General features: G+C 41.8%; 2 protein-coding genes across 6 annotated transcripts in view; both read left to right on the top strand.

The window, feature by feature from the left end:
• Positions 1-6,543, top strand: part of actn4 (actinin, alpha 4) — a 40,277-nt gene extending 33,734 nt beyond the window's left edge. For 2 of the 5 annotated variants that reach the window (XM_086079925.1, XM_086079924.1), the window contains exons 17-22: positions 537-671; positions 748-927; positions 1,000-1,146; positions 2,620-2,685; positions 4,072-4,230; positions 4,444-6,543. In XM_086079925.1, coding sequence (XP_085936051.1) covers positions 537-671; positions 748-927; positions 1,000-1,146; positions 2,620-2,685; positions 4,072-4,230; positions 4,444-4,602 — 846 coding nt within the window. In that variant the 3' untranslated portion in view covers positions 4,603-6,543. Of the gene's footprint in view, positions 1-536; positions 672-747; positions 928-999; positions 1,147-2,021; positions 2,103-2,619; positions 2,686-4,071; positions 4,231-4,443 lie in introns of all 5 variants that reach the window. The other 3 variants (XM_086079923.1, XM_086079922.1, XM_086079926.1) reach the window with 2 other exon arrangements.
• A 2,984-nt stretch (positions 6,544-9,527) lies between these two features.
• slc8a2b (solute carrier family 8 member 2b) overlaps positions 9,528-12,704 on the top strand; it is a 63,469-nt gene continuing 60,292 nt past the window's right edge. Inside the window, exon 1 of the mRNA XM_086080111.1 lies at positions 9,528-9,684. The gene's annotated coding sequence lies outside the window, so the exon portion shown is untranslated. The remainder of the gene's footprint in view (positions 9,685-12,704) is intronic.

The raw sequence follows: 12,704 nt of genomic DNA, 5'->3' as shown, positions 1-12,704 counted from the left end.
TGTAAATTGATTATTGCGATAAAAAAAAAAAGAATTAACTCAAATTTTGAAAATAATAATCGGTAAACTTGTACATGTGCACTGTAAGATTTGTATGAAAATGTATTTGTCTGAAACGTCAGGCTTATAACTGTGAGCCACTGTATTTATCAAACAATCTGTTGCAATCGCTTTCATGTTTGAACAAAATATTAATGCTTAATTTCATTAACATAACATTCTTCCATGCTTAACGTGTGAACCCTAAGTAAGACGCTTTGTTGAATGTCGCCATAAAAAAATAAAAGTAAACATCGATTCGGCCGCATATTGAATCGATTGGAGAATTGCGCGCTGTAATATCGCGATATATTGCCAAATCGATTTTTTAACACCCCTAATAACTTCCATTACTTTAAGTCGCCTCTTCATGTCAGAAGCTGCATCAAAGCCTTCTGTATGCTGTATGGGAGTGAAGGACAAAGTATTAAAAAACCTGTTTACGTGTTTTTGGGTTTGAATGAGTTAATTTGTGTGTGTGTGTGTGTTGCCTGCAGGCGGAAAAGCTGGTGCCTCAGCGTGACCGGGCCCTGCAGGAGGAGCTTCGCAAGCAGCAGTCCAACGACAACCTGAGACGCAACTTTGCTGAGCAAGCCAATGTGGTCGGACCCTGGATACAAAACAAGATGGAGGTACTGTAACGCCTTAATCATAATGGTTGCCAGATAGCGTTGCCCAATTTAATTAATGGAAATGTTCTGCCGACAGGAAATCGGAACGATATCCATCGAGATGATCGGCACTCTGGAGGACCAACTGACCAACCTGAAGGAGTACGAGCGCAGCATCGTTGACTATAAGCCCAACATCGACCAGCTGGAGGGAGTCCACAAGCTCATCCAGGAGGCCCTCATTTTCGACAACACGTACACGCCCTACTCCATGGAGGTAGGACCACAACCTTGTGTGGGTCAGATGCTTTTTAAGACAGTTACTAGTAACATGTGCATCCTCCTGCAGCACATCCGCGTGGGCTGGGAGCAACTGCTCACCACCATCGCCAGGACCATCAACGAGATCGAGAACCAGATCCTGACCCGCGACGCCAAGGGCATCAGCCAGGAGGAGCTGTACGAGTACCGGGCCTCCTTCAACCACTTTGACAAGGTCAGGCATGCAAACTCAGACCTCACAGCTTCACTTATTATTTTTACTGCCGTAATTCACTCAAAATCAGAGTTTGCGTCATTGTTATTTGTGTTGTAAATGGCCAAGTTGCATCATTGAAATAAACAATAGTAGAGATCATCCACAAAGGTAAGGGCACAGTTTATTGTTGTCATTTAAATAACCTCTGACAGTTATTCATAATAACCCTAATCTTGTACGAGTGAACACAACTCGAAGTAATCCACAGTCAAAAAAGTCAACGTCAGGACTTTGATTTTGCCTCTCGCCGGTTCGATAACCGCCAGTACAATCAAATTAAACCACAAACACCGCCAGAGGAAATTGCAGAAAGTTTAGTGATGTCCATGTGCATGTTCAGACCATAGGGGGGCCTCGTAGTGGAGCCAAGCGAGTGAGTATCACTTGTTCATTTTTGCGGGTGTCACTCAGGAGGACAGTGAATGTTTTACCATGAATATTTACACACGTTTCGACATTTGTGACATTTGGAACTTTTTTCATGGTTGAAAGGATGAGAAGTCGCCACTAATGTTCCATTGGACTGTAAATGATGCACTCGGGTTGTCACACATGCATCCACAATGTCTGTCTTTTGTGTCACTGTCTCATAGCATGTTGTTAGTCTTTTTGGTGGCATGAACTGTAAAAAAATTGATATCCCGACATTCATTTAAACACCATACATGAATCTACGTGAACATTTGTTGAAACAACTATCCTTGTCTGTCTCCCATTTGTACCATCTTCCCACCCGCATGGTCCATCTCCCCACGCTCCCGTGGTTGCGATTTGGTTGGGTCCTGGGTTGTGACGTGGTGCTTTGTCATTGGCTGTCATTTGGCCCGCCTCAGGACCACAGTGGGGCGCTCATGGCCGAGGAGTTCAAGGCCTGTTTGATCAGTTTGGGCTACGACGTGGAGAACAACAAGCAGGTAGGAACCCCTGTACCGGAAAGGGGGGAAGAGTCCGGGGGAGGCCACGTGGAAGCTGGAAAGCCGACAGCACTGCCAGTCAAATAGACGAGAGTTTAGTTCTTGGTGTAAATAGGAGTTGTGAACCGTAGAGTATTGGCAGCATAGGCACGCCTATAAAAGAAATCTTGCCCAAAGAGCTCTTAATATTGGAATGAGTCTCTGACTGGTCAGTGCCTGGTTGGTTTCCCCGCTTCCAAGGCTCCTCAAGATGAAAGGCCATCAACTTGGAGATGTCGCGTCCCTGTGTGTCCACCAGGGGTCTCTGTTGCTTTGTACAGGTGTTGTCTTGGGTCGCGCCTGTCAGTTTTTATGTTGTTTTCAACATTGACTCTTTGTGCTTTTTATCTCTTCTTTCTCTTCCCTCGCTTCCCCTTAACATGACCCCCCCCCCCTCCTCTTTTTAAACATCTATCTTGCCATTCCTGTCGCTTCTCTGCCATAAATTTCCCGCCCTGCTGGCCCCCCTTCCTAACAGAAGCGATCGGGACAGATGGTGGCAGAGGATTACCGGGCTCTGCTCATTTCTACAGGAAACAGCCTGGTACTGATGCCAATGCTGGCTTTAGCGCTCCTCTCTTCGGGGTGTCTGCAGGTCCAATAGTTTGATCACTAAAACACCATTAAATTAAGAGCGTTCACTTGCTAATTGGTTTACTAATGTGGCAAATTTGGCCGTAAGTATCATGTTTTTCACACCGTAAGTCACATTTTTGGGCGAAATTTGTTTCACAAAAACCAGAACCAAGAACAGTAGAGATCGGATTTGCACCCAAAATTCCCATTACCTTAAATGTGGGTGTTTTTGACCATTTGGAAACTCGATCTGTTGTGCCGTTCGCTTATTCTGAGTGACCCAAAAGGGTGTCGGAACCCAGCGCGTCAGTACATATGGAAAAACGGTTCAAGCACAAGTGCAGATGGAAATTATTGAGAGAGGAGAACACTCTGCCTCTCCGATCACGTTAGAGTGAATTTCCAAACACGCGACGTGCTCCAGTTGGACGAAACTTACCCTTCTAATTACGAAAAAGTCTTACCTAAACTAAAATCCTGCGTCGCATTGGGGCCAAAGGTAGCATTCTGGTTGGTTATTACACTTTTTGCTGCTGTAAATCCTTTTTCTGACGAGCGATCTGTTGCCATGACGACTATTTATGCTATTTCTTCTGCTTCCATTTCTTCTACTTTGTTTTGATGGTTGGCAAATACATTTGGTGCATTACCGCCACCTTCTGTTGCACGCTGTGAAAAAAAGTGGTCAGTGGCGTATTAATGCGTGACAACTTGCTCATCATCTTTCCTTGTTCCGTTTGTTGCTGTCATTCTTCTTTTTCTTCCATTTCTTCAATGTTTTTCTTTTCATTAATTTCTTCTTTCTTTTGAGGGTTGCCACTTTCTGGCCATTGGTGGTAATGCATAAAAAAATTGCCAACCAGAAAAAGAAAGTCAACACAATTGGGGAACGGGGGTTTTGGCTGCCAGTCCTACTCTCATTTAAATATATAAATAAGTCAGTATGAGTGAGTATAAGTGGCAGGACCAACCAAAGTATTTAAAAAAAAAAAAAAAAAAAAAATGTGACTTGTAGTCTGAAAAATATGGCAGTTATTTTATGACACCAGGTTTAAACATGTACGATGAATAGGAATGTAAACATGCAGAGGTGTACAGAAACATTTTTATTTCTAGTGTAAATGCACCAATTCCAGTGTTAAAAATGCTTATTGGAGGCGTTCACCTGCAGGCACCTGCTGGCTTCTCTCACTCTGCTTGTCATCTTCAGTTTCTAGCTCAGTGCTTGTATGAGCTAGCGAATGTGGCATGCCTGTTGTGTGGTGTTCTCGCGCCGCGTTTGTCCAGATGTTTCCCATCTTTGTGCATATTTAAGTGTCTTGCAGGTTAACCTCTTCTTTTTTGGTGCCGTCAGGGCGATGCGGAGTTCGCTCGCATCATGGGCATCGTGGACCCCAACAACACGGGCGCCGTCACCTTCCAGGCCTTCATTGACTTCATGTCTCGGGAAACCACCGACACGGACACCGCGGACCAGGTCATCGCCTCCTTCAAGATTCTGGCCGCGGATAAGGTGAGGTGGAAAAGTGACCTTTTTGGAAAATTCCGCCTGTGTCAAAACAATTTCCTCGAGCAACGTGACATTTGGTAGGCATGTCTATCCTGAGTTTGACTTTTTAAATTCACGGTAAACCGCCAAACCGGTAATGATCCCATAACTAAGAGACGATAAGTTGCGCGTATCCGCTCTCCGCTTCAATGCGTACTCTTTTTCTGCTCCTGTCAGAACTTCATCACCGCCGACGAGCTGAGGCGGGAGCTGCCGCCCGACCAGGCCGAGTACTGCATCGCCAGGATGGCGCCCTACTCGGGCCCCGACGCCGTCCCCGGCGCCCTCGACTACATGTCCTTCTCCACCGCCCTGTATGGCGAGAGTGACCTGTGAGCGCGGCGGACGGGATGCGGGGCGTCAGGGGAAGCGTGGGGGCGAGTCGGGAAGTCGTGTGCCAGATGCCGCCCCCGCCCGCGTGTGCCGGTTTGAAAGTGTTTTGAGTGTTGAGTGAATTGTAGTTTATGGAAAGCCGTTGATTCGAGTTCCTTGATTTCCAGCTTAAGGTCCATTTACTAGTATGTTCTTTATCCTCTTGAGTAAGACGAGTCAGCGCACTAGTAGGACGGCTGTCTTTTTTTCTTTTTTTTTTGCTTATTAGAAATAATACACACAAATACCTTACTAGTGAACTATGGAATGTCATGGGAGCATTTAGTCAATATTCTTGATATCCAGTTTAAGGTATGTACTAGTAAGACAATTGAGGGTACTAGTAGAACAACAAGGGCACACTAATGGAATAATTGTCCTGTAAGGTTGTTTTTTTTCCCCCGTTATTACTAGAGGCACATTTGTCCGTACACAATAACTAATACAGTACACATTAGTACAAATAGTATTTAATTGATAGTTTTGATATCCAGCTGAATGTCCATGGTCTAGTAAGACAATTCAGTAACTAGTAATGTTTAGTTTTTTTCCTTTCAACTAATAGGACAGCAAAAAATCAGTTGACAACATGTTGCTGTACGAGTATGCTACTAGTGCACCCTGGTCATTCTAATTGTCTTACTAGTAGAACAAAGAACATACTAGTACATGAAAGCCGTTTATATGATGTTCTTGAAATACAATGTAAGGTTTAGTGCTATTTGGGGAAAACATTAGAGAGTCGTTCTACTAGTGCGCTGAATTGTCTTGCTAGTGAATTCAAATCGCTTACCTAGTACATGGACCTTCAGGTGGATATCAAGGATATGGAATAAATGTTCCAACGGCTTCCCATAGTAGTTAGACTTCCTTCCTTGATGTTTTGGGGGAGGGAGAGTTATGGAGGGGCGCTTGTTAACTTCACCCTCTCTGCCTTTTTTTTTGTTGGGGGGGGGAAGCTAATCTTCATACTTATGCTAAAATTATTTTATTACTATTTTGAGTAGGGGTAAGACGGTTCTGAAAGGGGGGGGGGGGGTCCTCACACGATTGCCGATGTTTGTGTATTAGATCATAGAGTTATATGCTGAGGCGTCCGGACCGGGCAGGAGGGGGCGTTGATCAACCAGAAATTAAACCACATATTTACCCACAATGCCCTTTGTTGCTGGATAAGGTGGCCAATCTGTTTTCCCTTTTCTTTTCTTGATTCCCCGGAGTGGAGGGTGCTGTCAGGACACTGTAAATATTTGTTTCTTTTTTTTCAGAACAACTAATTGCAAAAAGAGAGAGAGAGTGGAGAAAAAAAAAAAAAGTTTTGCCCAATCATTAATTTCCGCCGTTTGTTTTAAGCAATCCTTGCAAAATGTTGTCGTTTCTTCCTGGTCTTGTCCGTGTCCTCAGCACCGTCTTCTCTTGTTTTCTCTCTTTCCATTTTCTCCCAACCCTCCATTCTCTCTCTCCCGTCTTCAACAACACAAATTGACCAAAAAGAAATGAAAAAAAATCTATGCAAACTAATGAGATGATTTGATTGAAGAGGGGGAAAAAAAAGTCTAAATTGTTGGCAGATTATTTTTTATTTTATTTTTTTTGCAAGGGGGTGGCAGGGAGGGGCACATATTAGGGGAGGGGAAAGACAGGAAGTCACATACAAAAAGACTCCAGGACCAAAAGCTTCTCTCTTCTTGCTTTTTTTTTTCTTTTCCTCCGCCTGGCAGGAGAGAAATGAACTCTGGAAATTTTGATTTTTTTTTCACCCCCCCCTTTTTTGTACTCTTTAATAATAAGGAACCTTATCTGCTGTACTGGAAACTGCAAAAAGGCCTTTTTTTCTGTCTAACCATGATGATGATGATGAGTGACGCTCACCAAGCACACATAAAGTTTCCTTACAAAAATGTATCTGGATTCCATTGTCCTCCTTTTTATAGACACGACATGTTTACACACACAACCCAATTCAAACCTAAACCCTAAAACCAAGTCTTGACCCTCCAAAAAAGGTCTGAACTTGTAGGGACTACCAAAATGTCCCCATAATTTAAAGTCAGTCCCCACAATGGTAGTTAAACCTGGAAAAATACACGTGTGTGGGCCCCACAATGTAGCAAAGTCAAAAGCACACACACATCCTGTGTGTCTTTTTTGTATGAGCTTTTAAATGGCTTCCATTTAGTCAGCAATCTTTTGTAGACTGAATGCAGACTTCCTGCTTGCTATTACATACTTTGCATACTTTCCTCAAAACGCACTAAAACAGTTTTTCCACCTAAAAGTTTTAGGTCCTTCCTGGAACTGAAAATATTAACAAACAATTCAGTGTCATTTTGCTTCGATTCAACAAACTATGATCCAGAGAGAATCATTCAAGTCATAAATGATCATTTTAGTTTTAAATTGTTTTTAGTTTTTATTTGAATGTTTAATTTTTTTAAGGATAGTAAAAAAAAGATATGTGTCTTTGCTGATAATAAAATCCATGTTTGTGATCTAAATAATTGAGAGGTGGCATACCCATTACTTTTGATATGTTAATGCTTATACATACAACAAACAACCTACCCATTTTATGAAAATTTAATTCACGTTCATTAAATACCTGTATAATGTAGGGGAGTATATGCTTCTTCTTTTTTTATTTCTTCTTATTAAATGTGTTATTTTAAGTAGGTTTTTTTTTGGGGGGGGGGGGGGGTTGGTTCTTTTGTTTTCAAATGCTTATTTAAAAATCCCGCCCATTCTATTTTTTTTTTATTAAATTTGTATAGAATTATGGGTGGAAATAAATATTAAAAGAGTCAACATTGTTTTGTTTTTAATTTGTAAAGCTTTTAGATTTTGGAGATTGGCGGAGGTGGTAGCATCTTGTCATCTTCTCCTGAATGAATGCTGCTGTCAGGCCTGCCCATGTCACCCCACACCAGCTCCCACTTATACTACCTGCATCAAGAACACACGCAACCCCCCCCCCCCCCATCACACACACACACACACACTCACACAAAATCAATCTCACCCCCACGACAGATTGTCCAAAAGCATTTCTAGCTTTCCTAATAAACCTCCCAAGTATTAAAGAGGTGCTGCACACAGTGGGGGGCTGATATAGATTCTTTAAAATGATATTGACATGAATTATAGATGAGCGTAAGGACGTATGGTGTTATAAAGCACATTGCTTTCTGGGATTGATCTATAATTCATACAGAGCATTTCTTCTCCTCTTGCTCCATGCCTTGAGATGTCCCCAAATGACTCAGAAATGTGGCTTTAGAAACTGATCACCCGCAGCTCGAGACGAGCCTGTGTGCAGTGGAGCGTCCTTTCCCCCTTCCCTTAACGCGGCACATTACAGATCAAACCAGTAACTGGATCATAACGAGAACGCATTTTCAACATTGTAATGACCCGTTTTGTATAAAAAGCATTTGACAGATTAGTGTAATTGATTATTACAATAATCGTCTAGTCACTCTCGTGAGCTCTAAAACTGAAACATATGTGGCTGTTCCATATGAGTGGTATCTGAATTTGTATCGGACGAGCTCACTCATGAATGATCGGTATCGGAATCAGCAGCATGAAAGCAAGATCGGAACACCCCTAATCAGTAGCTGAGTAACTTTTTATTAGCTAAAAATAAAAAAATAAAGAGCAAATTGCAAGGTTGTATTTCAAATTACAAAATAAAAACCATCATTATTAAATCTGAGTTGATTATTTTTAATATTCACATAATATAATCGAAGTATATTTTGTGTGTGTATTTTTATAATTATAATTGTTTAGTTTTTTATCCAAAATTTGACTAAAATAATTATTATTTATGATTTAAAAAATGGGACAGAAATAAAAGGTGCTTTTTTGTTTCTTTTAAATACACTGGTTTAAAATAAGTCTTTTTTTTATTTTTATTTATAATATTACTTTATTTTTCAAAATGAAAATAATGGCTGTACGGAGCCCCTAATGGGCTCAGTGAGAAATGAGAAAGTTTCTCGTTAGGACGAGAAAGGTTTTCATCCTAATGAGAAAAAAATATATCTTCCATGTCCATATCCGTATTACGGATACTTCTTCTTTTTTCTTTTTCTTTTTAGTCATTCACTGCCAGCCAGCTAGCCCTTCCCAACTAACACCAATATTTAACATAAATAGCTGTCGAGGACATCAATAGATTTTTTTTAAGGAATACTATCCCAAACGTTTAATGTGGTCTTTAATCGAGTTTGACCTTAGAGTGACATTCCACTTTCTCCCAAGTGTATTGACATTGACAGAAATAATCCCACCACCGCATAGTGGGAACAAAGTTTATTTCTATCTTGTCTTGTGTTTATTCTCATTGGAGGACATTTATGTCCGTATTTGGACGCAGCAGGAAGTGGACACTGACGTGTTTGCTAAAGAGACACAGAACAGAACCTCGGATGTGTTTTTACATCTTGGCCACAGAACGATGATGTTTGTTGGCTGGCTTTTCTTGTGTCTTCTTTCTGCTGTGGGATGATTTTTCAAGTTGGGAGCCAATAAGATACTTACTTTCATACTTTGCCGTTTGACCTCCTTGTGTTTTATTTTCTTGTGTCCTCTTTTGTTTCTTTTATTTCCTTGTCACCTTGTTAACTTCATGGGTTTTTTTTTGTTTCTTTTTCTTCCATCTTGCCTCCTTGTTTAATTTGCTCTTTCTTTCCTTGTTTCATTTTGTTCTCCTTGTTTCCTCTCATCTCTCCTAGCCTGCTCAGTGGTTGCTTGTAAACAAAGCTCCTTTAACTTCATCCTTCTCTCCCAGTCACCCCCATGAGGGCACACACACCCACACACCCACACACACACACATACGCCTCTGCGTGTGCGTGAAAAGAGAGAAAGAGAGAGGGGCGGGGAGTGCCGGCCTGGCTGAGACAGGACGTGCTGGTGATGATGATGCTACCGTTCCTCAGTGGTGGTGCACATGTCGTCGGGTGCGCATCCTTCTGCGCCTTCTTCATCACCACCACCACCATCATCATCATCATAATCATCAGCGTCAACGAAGAAAAGGTAAGAACACTTTGGAATTTTCCACTTGTGTTGCTCGTCGCTTGTATGTGTGTGTGTGTACGTGCCGTGCGCGCGTGTTTTTGAGTGCCGTGCGGGCTCGTGCACTCGTGCCCACAATGTCAGAATGAGGCGCGTCAGCAAAACGAAGCTTCCAGAAGCTACGCGTCTGTCCATCCCTTCACGCATGACGACGTGCACAGTGCACGCGTCCCCAAAGTTGTTCCCGGGTGCAGCGTCAAGCACGCACTTTCCCCGGCGGCGGGAACGCGCACGCACTAGCACCGCGCCGCCTTTTTATTTATTAGGAAGCCGTAAAAGTTGAAGAGACGCCAGCCGATTTGCATATTGACCACGGGAGTCACGTATTAAATCAAATACGGCATAACATGATTAGTTTCATGTTTCATATGGAAATAAATCAACCGCTGCCCCGACAAACACTTTCTATAAATCTTTAGACAGCCGGACAGCTGTGCGCATGCGCGTCATTGGCCGTGCATGAACCTGCAATTCGCTCTCGAGCTGATGTGTGCAATAAAATATACAATAGCTTACAATAGTTGCAATACAATATAGCTACCTACGATGCAATAATCCATTTAACAAAGAGTTTCAATGTAGGAAAATGTTCATTGACTCAACTGCAGATAGGCGGAGGCACAATTTTGGATGTCAAGTAGCATTTACAGCATTTTTTTTAGGGACTATTCGAGACACGGAGAGAAAGTTTACTTGGCAACATCAATTTACTACAATACATATGTATGTAAATGAGGTGTTATTAAGTTTTTCCCTAGTTTAGTTTCCCTAAAATTGAGGCCTTTATTTGAGGGAGGTGTTCATTTTTCATACACCGGCATATCCCATAATTTTAGGAAAACGGAGCAGTAGAGGTTTTCGTGGTTGGGACTATTGAAGGGAGGTATTTTTTTTATGATGACACACCCCGCAAATAATTGAGTTACAACATTTATTGGAGGGATGGCCAATATTTAAGGGAAAAGTGGGAGTTTGAGGGAGTATTACATAGTCATTATTGAAAAATGACTGTTTGCGTGCCTTGTTAGGGGCTGCTGTTTTGTTTAGTTATGGAATTAGCAAAGGGTCTATTCAGTTAACTCTTTCATGTCTGTTTGAGAATGACACTGCCTATGAAATTACATAAGTGCACTTGTTACGTTAAAATTTTCATTTCGTTTATTTGGGGGAGGTGTTTATTTTTCTCAGGCGCGTAATGCACCCTCAGTTATTTGGGGCAATTGATAGTCGAGGAAATGTGGCAGTGGAGCAGCAGAGGTTTTAGTGATCTTAATTTCAAGGGTTTATTTGAGGGAGGCATTTATTTTCCCTATTTGCATTATGCACCCCTGAAAAGTTGGGCGACAGCATTTTGGCATTTAATATTTGAGGTAGTGCAGCAGGGGAGCAGTACACGTTTTCATGGTCATAATTTAAGGGGCTAATTGAAGGAGGCAGTTATTTTTCTCAACTGTATTATGGACATAGTGAATAATTGGGTCAGGGTAACTATGAGAGGGATGGCCACTATTTGAGTAAATGGTAGAGCAAAAAAAAAAAAAAAAAAAAGAGTTCAGCTCCAATGATATGCCCCAACTATTCAGGAGTGCATAATGTAATCGAGAAAAATAAATATTTTGGTAATATATTGCAATTTAAAAGGATTTTTAACAATGGTCATAATTGAAAGGAACTGTGGGAAGGTTTTCGTTAGCAACAACATCCAAATGGGCTCAGCATTCCCACAGGGAGGTGTTTGGAGGGTGGTCATTTACTATTTGAGTAAATGTTTTAGTATAGCCATGGTCATTTTTTTTAATACTGTAAACTCCGTATGCCTTGCTCGGTGCTGCTGTTTTTGGTTAGCAACAGAAATGGACTCAGGAGGCATTTATTTCAAGGTGGCCACTAGCACTACTATTTGAGGAAATGCGGTAGTCTAGGAGTAGAAGTAGTTGTGGTCATAAATGATAGCAACAAACATAATTCCAGGTGCAGCACTGCAGCTTCCAGCGCACAAATACTCTCCTGTTAAACAGCCTTTTTTTGATCCAAAATACATAATTTAGTGGCTTTGCTGGCAAATTATTAGGTCACGGCTGTGCAAGTGAAGGAGAAAAGACGAGGACGAGGTGATCCTTGCAGCAGGGCTTCCCATATGCAGCCCTTCCCTCCCCCCTTCTTTTCTCTCCGCAGCTTTGCGGGGCTTCCCTTGTTACGTGCTTGTGATGTTGCATCCATGATGTTGCTCACCTCCTCTTTCCTCTCTTTCCTTGCTTGACGGTCCTCAGTAAAGCAGAAAGCGGCACGTTAATGAAGCGCGCCGCTCGTTTGCTGTAGTGACGGACGACTTGTCAAACGTGCTTATGCAGCTTTTTTGTGCCACTCATTCATTACACCTCCCTCTCTTCCTCCTCTTCTTCCTCATCCGCCACTCCTCTTTCGAATGCTCGTCCCCTCCCCTCGTCTTTCCCACTTCCTCGACTCGTCCACCTTCAATAATCCTTCCCCTCCTCCTTCCTGCTTCATGTCTCCTGGCTGACACACATTTAGCGTCAAAACATGGCTGCTGCGTTTGTGCCACATTTTTCACCTCCTCATCCTCTCTCAACACCTCCTTACATCTAATCTTTGAATCCTTGGCACTCCTTGATCCTCTTATCTACCGCCTCCTCTTATTAGCGACACTTCTTTTCCTTCTTCCTTAACTAATGTACTGCCATTGACAGCTATAGACGTCAAAAATTCATTTGAACTATTTTTATTAGTTTCACATTTTTTTCCAACTTTTGTTAACAAGAGGATGAAAACCGAGGAAAAAAATGTATTGTACATTTAGAACAGATATCAAATGTGATTATTCATGAGTTAACTATTGAAGTCATGCGATTAATTACAATTAAGTCTGATGCCTCTAATTCCTTTTAATAATATTTTCTTTTTTGTTTGATTGCTTAATTATTTAAACTCTTGATTAATCACAAATGTTATATCTGTTCTAA

The sequence above is a fragment of the Leptonotus elevatus genome, chromosome 7 (genome assembly GCF_054856555.1).
Source record: "Leptonotus elevatus isolate MCC_2025b chromosome 7, RoL_Lele_1.0, whole genome shotgun sequence".
NCBI lineage: Eukaryota > Metazoa > Chordata > Actinopteri > Syngnathiformes > Syngnathidae > Leptonotus > Leptonotus elevatus.
This window is presented reverse-complemented; position numbering and strand designations above follow the sequence as displayed.